This window comes from Gadus chalcogrammus, chromosome 16 (genome assembly GCF_026213295.1).
Source record: "Gadus chalcogrammus isolate NIFS_2021 chromosome 16, NIFS_Gcha_1.0, whole genome shotgun sequence".
NCBI classification, from domain to species: Eukaryota; Metazoa; Chordata; class Actinopteri; order Gadiformes; family Gadidae; genus Gadus; species Gadus chalcogrammus.
The window spans coordinates 28,358,212-28,376,060 of NC_079427.1; the positions used below are offsets into that span (position 1 = coordinate 28,358,212).

General features: G+C 37.2%; 1 protein-coding gene across 1 annotated transcript; it reads right to left on the reverse strand.

The window, feature by feature from the left end:
- Positions 1-2,629: 2,629 nt before the first annotated feature.
- On the reverse strand, positions 2,630-7,300 carry LOC130406502 (uncharacterized). The gene is made up of 9 exons (XM_056612120.1): positions 5,387-7,300; positions 5,042-5,176; positions 4,813-4,947; positions 4,641-4,709; positions 4,444-4,538; positions 4,187-4,313; positions 3,928-4,048; positions 3,715-3,794; positions 2,630-3,630 (listed from the first exon to the last, which is right to left on the reverse strand). Exons 1-9 carry the CDS (start codon positions 6,569-6,571, stop codon positions 3,523-3,525), a joined length of 2,055 nt encoding a protein of 684 aa, XP_056468095.1. The 5' UTR covers positions 6,572-7,300; the 3' UTR covers positions 2,630-3,522.
- Positions 7,301-17,849: the final 10,549 nt, after the last annotated feature.

The window sequence follows — 17,849 nt, forward strand, 5'->3', positions numbered from 1 at the left end:
AAATATTCACCAAAAATCAATGGAAATACATTTTCGCATTCTGATTGCTGTAGTACTTGCCAATGGTGGGCTTTTACTTACTACGGGTCATTATTGCGAATGAGGATGTAATTAATAGTTTCAAATATTCACCAAAAATCAATAAAACAAAAATTTTTCAATCTGATTGCTGTAGTACTTGCCAATGGTTGGCTTTTACTTACTACGGGTCATTATTTGTTGAAATTTTGCATTATAGCGAATGAGGATGCAATTAATAGTTCCAAATATTCACCAAAAATCAATGGAAATACATTTTCGCATTCTGATTGCTGTAGTACTTGCCGATGGTGGGCTTTTACTTACTACGGGTCATTATTTGTTGAGATTTTGCATTATAGCGAATGAGGATACAATTAATAGTTTCAAATATTCACCAAAAATCTATGGAAATACATTTTCGCATTCTGATTGCTGTAGTACTTGCCAATGGTGGGCTTTTACTTACTACGGGTCAGTATTTGTTCATATTTTACATAATAGTGAAACAGGATGCAATTAATGGTTTCAAATATTCACCAAAAATCAATAAAACTACATTTTTTCATTCTGATTTCTGTAGTACTTGCCAATGGTGGGCTTTTACTTACTACGGGTCAGTATTTTTTCATATTTTACATAATAGTGAAACAGGATGCAATTAATAGTTTCAAATATTCACCAAAAATCAATGGAAATACATTTTCGCATTCTGATTGCTGTAGTACTTGCCGATGGTTGGCTTTAACCTACTACGGGTCATTATTTGTTGAAATTTTGCATTATAGCGAAAGAGGATGCAATTAATCGTTTCAAATATTCACCAAAAATCAATGGAAATACATTTTTCGCATTCTGATTGCTGTAGTACTTGCCAATGGTGGGCTTTTACTTACTACGGGTCAGTATTTGTTCATATTTTACATAATAGTGAAACAGGATGCAATTAATAGTTTCAAATATTCACCAAAAATCAATAAAACTATATTTTTTCATTCTGATTGCTGTAGTACTTGCCCATGGTGGGCTTTTACTTACTACGGGTCATTATTTGTTGAAATTTCGCATTATAGCGAATGAGGATGCAATTAATTGTTTCAAATATTCACCAAAAATCAATGGAAATACATTTTCGCATTCTGATTGCTGTAGTACTTGCCGATGGTGGGCTTTTACTTACTACGGGTCATTATTTGTTGAAATTTTGCATTATAGCGAATGAGGATGTAATTAATAGTTTAAATATTCACCAAAAATCTATGGAAATACATTTTCGCATTCTGATTGCTGTAGTACTTGCCAATGGTGGGCTTTTACTTACTACGGGTCATTATTTGTTGAAATTTTGCATTATAGCGAATGAGGATGTAATTAATAGTTTCAAATATTCACCAAAAATCAATAAAACAAAAAATTTTCAATCTGATTGCTGTAGTACTTGCCAATGGTTGGCTTTTACTTACTACGGGTCATTATTTGTTGAAATTTTGCATTATAGCGAATGAGGATGCAATTAATAGTTCCAAATATTCACCAAAAATCAATGGAAATACATTTTCGCATTCTGATTGCTGTAGTACTTGCCGATGGTGGGCTTTTACTTACTACGGGTCATTATTTGTTGAGATTTTGCATTATAGCGAATGAGGATACAATTAATAGTTTCAAATATTCACCAAAAATCTATGGAAATACATTTTCGCATTCTGATTGCTGTAGTATTTGCCAATGGTGGGCTTTTACTTACTACGGGTCAGTATTTGTTCATATTTTACATAATAGTGAAACAGGATGCAATTAATGGTTTCAAATATTCACCAAAAATCAATAAAACTACATTTTTTCATTCTGATTTCTGTAGTACTTGCCAATGGTGGGCTTTTACTTACTACGGGTCAGTATTTTTTCATATTTTACATAATAGTGAAACAGGATGCAATTAATAGTTTCAAATATTCACCAAAAATCAATGGAAATACATTTTCGCATTCTGATTGCTGTAGTACTTGCCGATGGTTGGCTTTAACCTACTACGGGTCATTATTTGTTGAAATTTCGCATTATAGCGAAAGAGGATGCAATTAATTGTTTCAAATATTCACCAAAAATCAATAAAACTACATTTTTTCAATCTGATTGCTGTAGTACTTGCCAATGGTTGGCTTTTACTTACTATGGGTCAGTATTTGTTCATATTTTACATAATAGTGAAACAGGATGCAATTAATAGTTTCAAATATTCACCAAAAATCAATGGAAATACATTTTCGCATTCTGATTGCTGTAGTACTTGCCGATGGTTGGCTTTTACCTACTACGGGTCATTATTTGTTGAAATTTTGCATTATAGCGAATGAGGATGCAATTAATAGTTTCAAATATTCACCAAAAATCAATGGAAATACATTTTTCGCATTCTGATTGCTGTAGTACTTGCCGATGGTGGGCTTTTACTTACTACGGGTCATTGTTTGTTGAAATTTTGCATTATAGCGAATGAGGATGCAATTAATTGTTTCAAATATTCACCAAAAATCAATAAAACTACATTTTTTCAATCTGATTGCTGTAGTACTTGCCAATGGTTGGCTTTTACTTACTACGGGTCATTATTTGTTGAAATTTTGCATTATAGCGAATGAGGATGCAATTAATAGTTTCAAATATTCACCAAAAATCAATGGAAATACATTTTTCGCATTCTGATTGCTGTAGTACTTGCCAATGGCGGGCTTTAACTTACTACGGGTCAGTATTTGTGCATATTTTACATAATAGTGAAACAGGATGCAATTAATAGTTTCAAATGTTCACCAAAAATCAATAAAACTATATTTTTTCATTCTGATTGCTGTAGTACTTGCCAATGGTTGTCTTTTACTTATTACGGGTCATTATTTCTTGAAATTTTGCATTATAGCGAATGAGGATGCAATTGATAGTTTCAAATATTCACCAAAAGGAAATTTTCACATTTATTATGGGTGACCTTTTTTGTGAAATAGGATGGGAGTAATTATGAAAAACACACAAAAGGCATTGTTAACAAGACATTTTTTAATAACAGATTTGTAAATATGGCTGTAGGCTATCTCTTAAACAAAAACAAAGCCCAGTGATGAATAAAAATACATTTTCTTATGCTTTGATATAGCTGCCATTGACCGTATTTCTTATAACATTATGGTATAATTTCTCAAAAATTCGTTGTCAAAATAGACATTCCCCTGTTGTGGTAACCCCATGTCCGTGGTTAAATAATGTCCCCTTACTTTGTATTTTTTCCCCTTTAATTTTGTTGAGCTTAATTTTCTTATTCGCTTTCTTACGTTTTTTCAAACCCTAGAGGGTAGTATGGCCCCAAAATGATCCAACTTTGTAGGATAAACATGAACAATATAGAACAAGAACTGTCATGAATAGCATATGACCAATAGACTTAGACATTTTTTGATTGAATCTTCAAACATTCATGACTATTCCAATATGTATACCCCTATTATCTTAGAGGCAAATTTCACAATACCATGCAGTGTCTTTCTCTGGAACACTGGCAGCTGTCATTCCAAGGCAAGATGCATGGAACCATCTGTTGCATTTTCCGCATTCGATCTGTAGAAACCACAAACCCAGTCACATTAACTCCACGGTTTTTTCATGCAATTGATATTTTATCACTGAACTTGTGATACTTACCCAAAGAATGTCTTTTGTTTGGATTACGAAGGCCGAAGGAACTTTCAATCCGCATTGACAGCAGAAATCCATTTTGGACTCTGAAAATATTTTCACATTATAAAAGAGCAGAAACTAACCTAGGTGAACAGATAGCGTGTGTAATTTACACATTGATACATTTTAAATGTATCATCAATTAGACATTGTATAGTAACAACTTCTTTACATTACCTGCGGCAATAAGCATCTCCTCTGCCATATCTTCTCTTAAACGTGCAATGTTTTTGCATTGAGAATCAATGTTGAGTTCCTCTGGAATTGCTGGAAAGCTTTGGATTATTTGTCTTGCCATCTTAACAGAAAATAACAATATTTGTGAATATATTAACAGCCTTTAAAGACAGTCATGATTATTGAAATGGAAGAATCTGACACATGAAGGTTCATGGGGATAGAACAAAAGGTGGTGGTTTGAGATGGTTTACTTCACCTCCATGACAAAGACTCCACAGCTAGTTCCATCTCTCTGTGTTGTGTGGGAAATTGTGGCAGGTTTCCATGCCAAGGTCAACCAATCCTTTTGTCCGTTTAGATTAAACCTTGTCCTAAAGTATTTGCTGTTAAAAAACAGAAGTGTGACCATTGTGTGGGCCATAGTGACTGATAAAATGGGTGCCATAATTATCTGAAAATAATACTATGGGTACAGTCAACGGAGAGAGGAAGATGTAAATACAAATATTTTACCGGAAGCGTTTTGCTGCTTTCCTGGTCTCTTCCAGATCAATCTCAGGGTCAGCAGGATCAAGGATGAATATTTGGCTTGTTGGAGCATGAAGATACTGCCAAGGGATACACATAAAAAATCATTCACAATACATACATGATGAAAGAATGACCCGCCTATTACATTTAACTTTGGTTTGTCAACTTATTTTACTCACCACAAACTTCCAGTGGTTGTTGTTTACATTAACAAATCCAATCACACCATCGTACTGATCAAAGTCCACCTATGACATTATTTGATAACAAATTAGTTTCAAATTTTGAAATTCTTCAGAACAATGTTATCATTGTTCTGAGTTCACATATTCATAGTCATTCTGTACTTACGGTCTTTAAACTTTGCCTTGAGATTTGTGAGGTTTCTCCGAACAAAATTACACCAATGACGAAGTGATGTAACACATACAGTCGGCGCACACCCCCCATCCTTGAAAGAGTGGCTTGAATGAAAAACTCCATTGCCTAGAAATGCATTTGAGAAATAAATTCCCTTTTATGGACAGTAGGAATATTTTTTTTGCATATTAATGTGTGTGAAAAAAGCATGTTCACCTACCTCACCATTAAGCAGATTGTGTGGCCTTAGTGAGATGAGGTCATTATGCCTCAGGCAAATTATTGAGTTACCATTGTTTGTCCTAACAGTTGCAATGACAACCTCAGTCCCCTTCCTTTTCCAAAGAGTCTGTGTCTAGGTCAGGTAATAGGGCAATGTCAACAAACCACTTATTCATCAAATACAATCAAACTATTTTGCAAGCACTAATCACAAATTACTCCCATAAAATCAACGAAGCAAATGACTTCATGAGTGGAAATTACACACACAGTGTGGAGAAATACATCAAAATAAATATAAATTAAGATGATTTAAAAAGATACATATATTTTAAAAACATACCTCTGACTCTTGTGTTTTTGTGCTTGATGTGGCTTCATGACTGCCATCACCATCTTCACTGGCCTCTTCTGATGGGTCCTCAGCATTGCCAGAGAGTTCCTTGTCCGAGTTTTCACCAGGTCCTGGAACTGGACCTCCTGGAACTGGACCTATTCTGCAACCTCTTTTTTTTGTTTTTCTTGGTGTAGGCATTGAGGTAGGGGCAGCATAATATTTTGACCTGGATTTAGAGCTGGTACTTGCTTCCATGTGATTTTTTTTGGCCCATGCCTCTTCTGAAAGGCTGATGTCGTTTATTTTGAACGCTCCAGGACGCATTCGTTTCTTTTTTAAGAGGATGTGGTTCTTCACAATCCCGAACCATGCCTCCACGTGGCAATTTGTGTCCCTCGTCTCCTTCTCCTTCGTCCCTGGATTGTTTGGGCGTGGAGCATGGCGTGACAGATCCCCCAACATCAGCCCACTCCAGAGTGGATATATGGACATGTATTTGTCGAGGAGTGTTTGGACTATGGCAGGGCAGTAGTAGAGATTGTCCTCCTCTTCATTTGGCTCTGAATCCACTGCTTCGGCAGCATCATCAGAGATGCGTCGGAAGACAGACGAAAACGGAGACGTGCCGACAATCGTCCTGGAATCGACAGCTTCAAGGTCTTCAAAGGTCATGAAGGTCTTTGCATCGACCTGGTCCTCAGACAATACATCAAAGTTAACTGACTGTATCATCTCTTTCAGCTCCTCCACACTGTTTATTACAACAGGTAAATTCCTTTTTGCAAACAAAATGATGCACAGGGCCCTGAACACCTGGATGGCCTCATTCAGACTTTGTGTGTTCTGCAGCCTGGCAAACACAAAAGTCAAAAATTCTCTGTGACCTCTATCAGTCACGTGCTTAGCAATGATTCCACTAATGGCCTTGAGCACATGCGCCGAGCAAAGGTGGAGCACAGTATACTTCTGGATGGCCTTCATCTGCCGTTTGCCCTGGCTGATGGCGAAGCATCTCCTCAAATAGGTACAAATATTTTCCTTGTTAAAGGATAGGAGAACAGCCTGCATCAGCGCCCAGCTGAAGTCTGTCTCCACTTGGCGAACTGTCAGGACAGTGAATTTACGAACAGTGTGGAGAAACTGCAAGAGCCAGTAGGTAATCGAGGGTACAGTGTGGTCATTCGTTAGCATCTCTGCCACAGGCAAGGGGGGTGCACAACGACCATGTCCAGGTAAAACAAGTGCATAGTATAAAACAACTTCTTCTGGTCTGGGATCTTGGATACCACACTCCCTGTGGCGTCCAGGTACAGTTTTACTGGTTCCTTCCTCCTCATATGTGCAACCAAAATCCCTAACCCTGTCTCACTGTACATATGAGTGGCAAATGGGTCGGCTTGAAAGTTCTGGATGTATCCAGGGAAATTAACAAAGTCTGTGTCACATTCTCTCATAATGTTCTGAGTGAGAAGCACCTCCATCACAACATTATCATGTAAGGTCAGACTTTTCCTGATTTCGCAAGAAATTGCATTTAAGATGCCTCTATTAAAGGGACACTGTGTAAAAATTACTCCCATCTAGTGGTACAATTGTATATTGCATTCAAACTAATAGTGCTCGCATGTCCAAAAACTACGGTGGGCAGTATGTGCCAAGAAGCTGTGACATGACACCTACTACGGCATCGAGTCAATCGAGTGATGATGAGGTTCGTTATTTTTAAAAAACTTCAAACGGCATTGAATCATTAGTGTAAGATAGTGAATTATTTCAGTCATCATTCACGATAGTCATTATTTTAACAATGTTACGAAACGTAACCCATTGTTCCGAAGGGCCGTTTGTCCGATAAGTCAAACAAGAGGCGCATTAGGCCGACGGTTTAATATGCCGAATAGGCCTACATATAAAGAGTTGTGTAGCCTATCTCTTTCTCTCTCTGAGAGCAAAGTGACAAAAGAGAGAGAGGGAGGTATAATACTCTTTATATGTAGGCCTATTCGGCATATTGAACCGTCGGCCTAATGCGCCTCCTTTTTGAAAAGTCGGACAAACGGCCGTCGGAAGTGGTGCCATGCCGTAATTCCGACGCCTCATTGTTCCGACGTCTCAATGTTCCGAAATATTTCCCATTAGATCGACATGCCACTATTCCGACGGTTCAATGTTCCGAAAACGAAACCCATTGGTCCGAAGGTCCGTTCGTCCGACTTTTCGAAAAGGAGGCGCATTAGGCCGACGGTTCAATATGCCGAATAGGAAAATAGTTGTATACCTCGCTCGCTCCCTCTCCCTCTCTCTCTCACTCTCACTTTCACTCTCTCTCTGTCTCAAATACAACCTAGGCCTCCATATCAAGTTCACGATGAATTTGAGGGCAAAAAGACAACGCTTCACTTCATTTCGACACGGTGTTGCAGCACCATGGACGAGAGCGGAGGTCTAATTCTCAACACACACACACACACACACACACACACACACACACACACACACACACACACACACACACACACACACACACACACACACACACACACACACACACACACACACACACACAGAGTGTGAGAGGGAGCGAGCGAGGTATAAAACTCTTTTTCCTATTCGGCATATTGAACCGTCGGCCTAATGCGCCTCCTTTTTGAAAAGTTGGACTAACGGACCTTCGGACCAATGGGTTTCGTTTTCGGAACATTGAACCGTCGGAATAGTGGCATGTCGATCTAATGGGAAATATTTCGGAACATTGAGACGTCGGAACAATGAGGCGTCGGAATTACGGGCAGGCCCCGTATTCCCGGGTCCAATTAAAATCGGAACAAACAAACAATTAATACGTAACGCCGGTAGGCCCTACATGTATTCGGTTACTCCCAAACACTGTATAAGTGTTCCACTGTTGTGCCGCCTATGTAATGAATTACACAACCAACCAATGACAAAAGCTTGTAATTTAGACAGTGACATCGACTTACCTGTCGAGAAGAAAGCAGGCAACATCGGCATCCCTTTCAAAATCTTTCTCCTTCATCAGCTCTTTCCACCTTGGAAAAGCGACTCCGATGTTTATCCTCGTTGCATTTTTAACGCTCTTTTTCGTTTTTTTGGTGACGATGATTCCTTCTCCTGTGGCGTGGCATAACTATGGTCTTTCAAAAAAATGCGGTGCATGTTCAAATTTCCTGGTAAAACTCGTCTCGCTAAACTAAGCTCCGTTCCACCGTCACGCTGGCTCAGAGTGAAAACACGTTTGCAATTCCTGTAGGACGTAGTGCTTTTTGACCCTCTCGGCAGCTCATAGACCGGAAGAAAATGGAAGCCTCCATGAAGCTTACCCGTCCTATGTAACCATATTGATATTAATATTAATTATTCTTCGCTCAGGAGGATAAGTGAGATATTTGGCAGAGATCATTTTACACCAATGAGAACTTATTTATGAATGAATATGTTGATTTGAGGTAATAAATTACTCAAAATATTACATAGTGTCCCTTTAAGACATCTAGTCATGTTCACAGCCCTTATATCCTCGTGAGGGGTTTGGCTAAGGAGTTTGTAGTAGGCGTTACTGAGCCCACCTTTGATTTTTTTAGCAATTTTCCCTCTCCTAACGTTTGACGCCTGTCTTTTCCTGGTGTGTTGTTTCAGGTGACACACATTTCCATGGCGGCACACTGTCAAAAACACTTTATTTTCTTTTATTGAGGGTTTTTTAGCCATTGTGAAAGTATAAACTGCTTTGCAGGAAGGAAATGTGCACACCGCTTTTGCATGAAAGTATGGACAATTTCTTTTTCTGCTATTTGCCGGTCTGATGTGTTGGTATTTAAAAGCAGGTACACAGCAATGATTTTATTGGTTTAATTTCTCATACAAAACATGTGTCCACGACTGTTTCAATTTGTGATACCCTTTCTGTTGTCAAATTTTTTTCCAGGATTTGTTATCCAAACAGATTCGAAATCTTCTCGGGACAGTGCCGACCCTTCGGATTTTCCTCTGTCTTTCAGAAGACGATGGAGAGGCAGCATTGTACTTGGGCTCCTCTTCCAGATTGTTGAAGTCAGTCATTGCCTTGGATGTTGTAACCACAGACTCAGAAGAATCTTCTGAACTATGATTACTGCCTTCAATCCTGTCTTCTAGGTGTACGTGCATTTCTGTATCTGAATGACCAGAAAAAATCTCGGCCACAAACTGGATTTCACTTTCTCTCCCAGGATGGTCAAATCGGGACGTTGGATTGGAGGATGGGGAGGCAGACGGAGAGGAAATATTGTGGTTGGGATCAGGCAGATCTATTGCCTCATCCAGATTGTCCAATTCCGATATTGCCCTGGATGTTTGAATCACTGCCTCAAACCCATGCGACCCATGGAACGCTACCTCTTTGTTTTCTGTCTTTGGATCTTTGGCAGTTGAATCTAGGCCTTTCATATTGGTATGATCACGGACTCTATCTCTGAGTCCCCTCCTATTGTTGTTCCATATCACCCACAACCAGTGTTTTGGGGATTTATTTTCCTTTCCAAAGAGTGATAGGCATAACTCTGACCAAACATCTGAACTGTAGGTGGCCCCGTGCAGGTTAACCAGGGAAAATTCACTCACCACGGACTCCAAGCCGCCTGCTACCTCCCATAAGTCTCTTTGGGATGCTATCTTTCTCTTTTTTTGTTTTGTCATTTTCTAAATTGAAAGAATACTGTATTATTAAAGATTATTCATTTGCATGATGCCTTTACCTAAAGCAAAACAATGATCAATTATTTCAAATTCAAATTTCCTAAGAACACTCATTTGACACCAGTGACGGACTGGACGGTCTGGCATTCGGGCAGATGCCAGAGGGGCCGCGGCCTCTCGTTGGCCGTTTGGGCCGGGCCGGCCAATCAGGGGGCGGCATGCTTGTCGTGTTCGCGCGTCCGCTTCGTCGCAACGCGGCCCCACATTATCTTGGCCCACTATCAAAGCTTCAAATTAGCCCTTGTCACTAAATCCCTATCCATGCTATATAATAGGAAACGAATCAGTATTTATACCAGATATGAGTGTCTATATACTACAGTCATGGTTGCCCTTAATATTTACATCGGTCTACATTATTTTGTAGCCTTATTCAATCAGATGTTTAAAAAGTGCATGGTTTGAAATTGAAATACAACAAATCTGCCTGTATTTTTAATTGTATTATTGGTTTACAAAAGTTATATGAAGCAATGACTTCTAGGAATTTCAAAACCGAATCAGACCGCGTCTGCGTGTAGGGGGTTGTTGAAAGTTGGAAGATACCACCAGTCTGCTGAGGTTAATATGAGTAGGAACTATGAATCGAGGAATTAAGCGACAGAAGGGAGGATCGGAGAAAAGAGAGCGAAATCCAGGAAATTACTGTTTGCTGACTGTGAAAAATGCGCGAAACTGACCGATTTGTTTTTTAAGCTGCGAAGTGCAGGGAGTAAGACAGGAGAACAGTGGAAAAACAGTGAGGACAGTCAGTCTTCATGCATATTAAAGTTAGAGGGTTCATCACCAATGGGGCTACAAAAGTGTGTGTTATTTCCGTGCATGTCGTGTGGGCCCACACGGCACACGCTGTTGGGTGAAAATGCCAGGGCCGTTTTTAATCCCAGTCCGTCACTGTTTGAAAATCACCATAGGCTACAACAAACTTGGTTGAAAACGTACTTGCTATAATTGGGTTGATTGATTAGCAGTCAGGAGGTAATGTTCTTTGCTCGGAATTTTGCTGGAGTAATGAATCATAGCGACGACTAAAAACCACAAGAGGACCAACAACCAACGATGTGCCCTGGGGTTGGCGCGCCAAAACCGTCGTCAATTAACCAATGCGTGGGCAGGGCCGTAACACCAAATTCTGGGCCCTCTAAACAAGTGGTCCTGATGGGCGGGGAGGGGGGTGTGAAGGTATTAAAAGGTACGGAAGCTCATTGCATTCACATGAGTATAAAAAATATTTAATAATAATCTCATAAGTATGAGACAATATCTCATAATTACTATTATCTCGTAAATACTAATGAGGTAACATGTCATAATTAATATTATCTTGTAATTATTTCACAATAACGAGATACTATTTTGTCATTTCTATTATCTCGTAATTATCTTGCAGTGATATTTATGAGTGACTTTCTCGTAATTATGAGGTACTATCTCATGATAATGACATACTATCACGTAATTATGCAATGCTTTTCTCGTAATTATAAGATAAGTATTGCATAATTATGAGATAAAATTAATATTTTTTTCACTCAAGTGAATGCAATAAGCTTGCCTAAAAAGGTATTAAATTCAACTTATGAATATCTGTGTTATCCCTGACCAAGCTTGGACTCAAGTGAGTTCAAAAATTCAAAAACACAAACACAATAGTCACATTGAAAGATATACAAAGGCACTGATATGACAGTATCCAATATAAGTTCTTACCTTAGCTATGACCTTCTTTCCCCTCAAATTGGAGTTGCTGTTCAAGGTGAAGTCTTGATAGGGCTCCAAAATGCAGGTTTGTGGTGTAGGTTTCAAAGGTTATGATTGAACCTATCCCTAGTTTTCTTTAGAGGTTTGAAACGCAAAAAAACGGGATGTCTCTATCATGATGCGTTCCAAAGACAGATGTATTTTAATCTTTCTATTGAAATTCCCTTGACTAATTGTTTTGAATCATTAAACTTGGTGAATATTCAAAACTATTAATTTCATCCTCATTCGCTATAATGCAAAATGTCAACAAATAATGACCCGTAGTAAGTAAAAGCCCACCATTTGCAACTACTACAGCAATCAGAATGCGAAAATGTATTTCCATTGATTTTTGGTGAATATTTGAAACTATTAATTACATCCTCATTCGCTATAATGCAAAATTTCAACAAATAATGACCCGTAGTAAGTAAAAGCCAACCATTGGCAAGTACTACAGCAATCAGATTGAAAAAATGTAGTTTTATTGATTTTTGGTGAATATTTGAAACTATTAATTACATCCTCATTCGCTATAATGCACAATTTCAACAAATAATGACCCGTAGTAAGTAAAAGCCCACCATTTGCAACTACTACAGCAATCAGAATGCGAAAATGTATTTCCATTGATTTTTGGTGAATATTTGAAACTATTAATTACATCCTCATTCGCTATAATGCAAAATTTCAACAAATAATGACCCGTAGTAAGTAAAAGCCAACCATTGGCAAGTACTACGGCAATCAGATTGAAAAAAATTAGTTTTATTGATTTTTGGTGAATATTTGAAAGTATTAATTACATCCTCATTCGCTATAATGCAAAATGTCAACAAATAATGACCCGTAGTAGGTAAAAGCCCACCATTGGCAAGTACTACAGCAATCATAATGAAAAAATGTAGTTTTATTGATTTTTGGTGAATATGTGAAACTATTAATTACATCTTCGTTCGCTATAATGCAAAATGTCAACAAATAATGACCCGTAGTAGGTAAAAGCCCACCATTGGCAAGTACTACAGCAATCATAATGAAAAAATTTAGTTTTATTGATTTTTGGTGAATATGTGAAACTATTAATTACATCTTCATTCGCTATAATGCAAAATTTCAACAAATAATGACCCGTAGCAAGTAAAAGCCCACCATTTGCAAGTACTACAGCAATCAGAATGCGAAAACGTAATTCCATTGATTTTTGGTGAATATTTGAAACGATTAATTACATCCTCATTCGCTATAATGCAAAATGTCAACAAATAATGACCCGTAGTAAGTAAAAGCCCACCATTTGCAACTACTACAGCAATCAGAATGCGAAAATGTATTTCCATTGATTTTTGGTGAATATTTGAAACTATTAATTACATCCTCATTCGCTATAATGCAAAATTTCAACAAATAATGACCCGTAGTAAGTAAAAGCCAACCATTGGCAAGTACTACAGCAATCAGATTGAAAAAATGTAGTTTTATTGATTTTTGGTGAATATTTGAAACTATTAATTACATCCTCATTCGCTATAATGCACAATTTCAACAAATAATGACCCGTAGTAAGTAAAAGCCCACCATTTGCAACTACTACAGCAATCAGAATGCGAAAATGTATTTCCATTGATTTTTGGTGAATATTTGAAACTATTAATTACATCCTCATTCGCTATAATGCAAAATTTCAACAAATAATGACCCGTAGTAAGTAAAAGCCAACCATTGGCAAGTACTACGGCAATCAGATTGAAAAAAATTAGTTTTATTGATTTTTGGTGAATATTTGAAAGTATTAATTACATCCTCATTCGCTATAATGCACAATTTCAACAAATAATGACCCGTAGTAAGTAAAAGCCCACCATTTGCAACTACTACAGCAATCAGAATGCGAAAATGTATTTCCATTGATTTTTGGTGAATATTTGAAACTATTAATTACATCCTCATTCACTATAATGCAAAATTTCAACAAATAATGACCCGTAGTAAGTAAAAGCCAACCATTGGCAAGTACTACGGCAATCAGATTGAAAAAAATTAGTTTTATTGATTTTTGGTGAATATTTGAAAGTATTAATTACATCCTCATTCGCTATAATGCACAATTTCAACAAATAATGACCCGTAGTAAGTAAAAGCCCACCATTTGCAACTACTACAGCAATCAGAATGCGAAAATGTATTTCCATTGATTTTTGGTGAATATTTGAAACTATTAATCACATCCTCATTCGCTATAATGCAAAATTTCAACAAATAATGACCCGTAGTAAGTAAAAGCCCACCATTTTTAAGTACTACAGCAATCAGAATGAGAAAATGTATTTCTATTGATTTTTGGTGAATATTGGAAACTATTAATTGCATCCTCATTCGCTATAATGCAAAATTTCAACAAATAATGACCCGTAGTAAGTAAAAGCCAACCATTGGCAAGTACTACAGCAATCAGAATGAAGAAATGTAGTTTTATTGATTTTTGGTGAAAATTTAAAACTATTAATTGCATCCTGTTTCACTATTATGTAAAATATGAACAAATACTGACCCGTAGTAAGTAAAAGCCCACCATTGGCAAGTACTACAGCAATCAGAATGAAAAAATGTAGTTTTATTGATTTTTGGTGAATATTTGAAACTATTAATTGCATCCTTATTCGCTATAATGCAAAATTTCAACAAATAATGACCCGTAGTAAGTAAAAGCCAACCATTGGCAAGTACTACAGCAATCAGAATGCGAAAATGTATTTACATTGATTTTTGGTGAATATTTGAAACTATTAATTGCATCCTCATTCGCTATAATGCAAAATGTCAACAAATAATGACCCGTAGTAAGTAAAAGCCAACCATTGGCAAGTACCACAGCAATCAGAATGAAAAAATGTAGTTTTATTGATTTTTGGTGAATATTTAAAACTATTAATTGCATCCTCATTCGCTATAATGCAAAATGTCAACAAATAATGACCCGTAGTAAGTAAAAGCCAACCATTGGCAAGTACTACAGCAATCAGAATGAAAAAAATTTAGTTTTATATATTTTTTGTGAATATTTGAAACTATTAATTGCATCCTCATTCGCTATAATGCACAATTTCAACAAATAATGACCCGTAGTAAGTAAAAGCCCACCATTTGCAATTACTACAGCAATCAGAATGCGAAAATGTATTTCCATTGATTTTTGGTGAATATTTGAAACTATTAATTACATCCTCATTCGCTATAATGCAAAATTTCAACAAATAATGACCCGTAGTAAGTAAAAGCCCACCATTTGCAAGTACTACAGCAATCAGAATGAGAAAATGTATTTCTATTGATTTTTGGTGAATATTGGAAACTATTAATTGCATCCTCATTCGCTATAATGCAAAATTTCAACAAATAATGACCCGTAGTAAGTAAAAGCCAACCATTGGCAAGTACTACAGCAATCAGAATGAAGAAATGTATTTTTATTGATTTTTGGTGAAAATTTAAAACTATTAATTGCATCCTGTTTCACTATTATGTAAAATATGAACAAATACTGACCCGTAGTAAGTAAAAGCCCACCATTGGCAAGTACTACAGCAATCAGAATGAAAAAATGTAGTTTTATTGATTTTTGGTGAATATTTGAAACTATTAATTGCATCCTTATTCGCTATAATGCAAAATTTCAACAAATAATGACCCGTAGTAAGTAAAAGCCCACCATTGGCAAGTACTACAGCAATCAGAATGCGAAAATGTATTTACATTGATTTTTGGTGAATATTTGAAACTATTAATTGCATCCTCATTCGCTATAATGCAAAATGTCAACAAATAATGACCCGTAGTAAGTAAAAGCCAACCATTGGCAAGTACCACAGCAATCAGAATGAAAAAATGTAGTTTTATTGATTTTTGGTGAATATTTAAAACTATTAATTGCATCCTCATTCGCTATAATGCAAAATGTCAACAAATAATGACCCGTAGTAAGTAAAAGCCAACCATTGGCAAGTACTACAGCAATCAGAATGAAAAAATGTAGTTTTATAGATTTTTTGTGAATATTTGAAACTATTAATTGCATCCTCATTCGCTATGATGCAAAATTTCAACAAATAATGACCCGTAGTAGGTTAAAGCCAACCATCGGCAAGTACTACAGCAATCAGAATGAAAAAATGTAGTTTTATTGATTTTTGGTGAATATTTAAAACTATTAATTGCATCCTGTTTCACTATTATGTAAAATATGAACAAATACTGACCCGTAGTAAGTAAAAGCCCACCATTGGCAAGTACTACAGCAATCAGAATGAGAAAATGTATTTCTATTGATTTTTGGTGAATATTGGAAACTATTAATTGCATCCTCATTCGCTATAATGCAAAATGTCAACAAATAATGACCTGTAGTAAATAAAAGCCCCCCACTGGCAAGTACTACAGCAAACAGAATGAGAATATGTGTTTTTATTGATTATTGGTGATTTCTTTCCTGAAACAATTCCATGGTAACGTCTATGTCACCAGTCCGTGGGGTGTAATTTGTGGACGGTCCCTAAAACAGATTGCAGCCGGACCGTAGATTACAGCGCTGTTCTTGCACAGATATCGATAGCAACAACTCATTTCGGTGTGATTTTTTGTCAGTACGCTGTCCTATACTGTCCTCAACATACTACACCCGTAATATAGTGCAATTTTGTTGATTAAGCCGATTGCTGGTTTAATCCGATTGCAAAACTGAATATCCGGCGAATATCCAACCTGCTGCTTACTTTTACCCGCTGAATTTTGGACATAGGGCCTGATTCCGAAGTGAGCATTGGTATTCTATATCACTGGAGACAGTTTTCAACACATTTCATTCAGTCCTTCTAGTTGCAGAGTTCGCTCGTGCTAGGCTAGCGCAGGTCAACGGGCAATGCTAGCCTGCTATTAAAAACAGTCTTACCCACTCCACAGTACACCCGAGGTAAATCAATTATAACGCCAGACTATAGATTGAAATGTCCTTGTTGATAGAATAATGTTAGAAATAAAACTAACCTTGCATCGCATGAATCATCGAGGGACTACTTTCTCAGCAGAAGCGGAATTCTACTATGCGCTGGTTAGGTTTGTAACCGAATCAAGACAGAAGAACGTAAACAGAGAAGCGTGGGACAGAAGCGCAATTGAACGACTAGGCAACATGATGGTTCAGTGTGCTTTTAGAAATTGTAGAAATAAACGGTACAGATGGGCACCACAAAGTTTCCACCAATTTCCAGTGCGAGATCCAGAAAGGACTCAACTGTGGCTTGTTGCTGCTGGCTTTGACATCAAAACACCGGCTCGTACATGTACGGTTCGTTGGATACAACAAATTCCTCATAATCGTCTTCAAAAGCAGATGCATCGCTAACTCCTCCAAACGTGGCCATATCTTGTTAATTTAATACGCTTGTAGAATTCCTTCGTTCACTGTACTCTACTTTTATTTCTAACATTATTCTATAAACAGACATTTAGATTTATAGTCTGTCGTTATAATTGATTTACCTCGGGTGTACTGTGGAGTGGGTAAGACTGTTTTTAATAGCAGGCTAGCATTGCCCGTTGACGTGCGCTAGCCTAGCACGAGCGAACTCTGCAACTAGAAGGACTGAACGAAATGTGTTGAAAACTGTCTCCAGTGATATAGAATACCAATGCTCACTTCGGAATCAGGCCCTATGTCCAAAATTCCGAACTACCCCTTTAAGTAGGTTTGCTGAAGTTGGTTCGGCTCCCGAACCAACTCCCTCTGTTCTTTGCTGAGTTCACTGGCATTTTTCTCGAAAAGGTGCAATGGGAGATCTAACAATGAATAAAGAATTATGTCCACCGGTTATCAAATAAATTACCAATATATTTTATGATGGGTGTGGATATTCATAGCCTAGAGTAGATGTCATCTCGCCCAAAGTGTAGAGCAGTTTAAAATGAACAAATACAA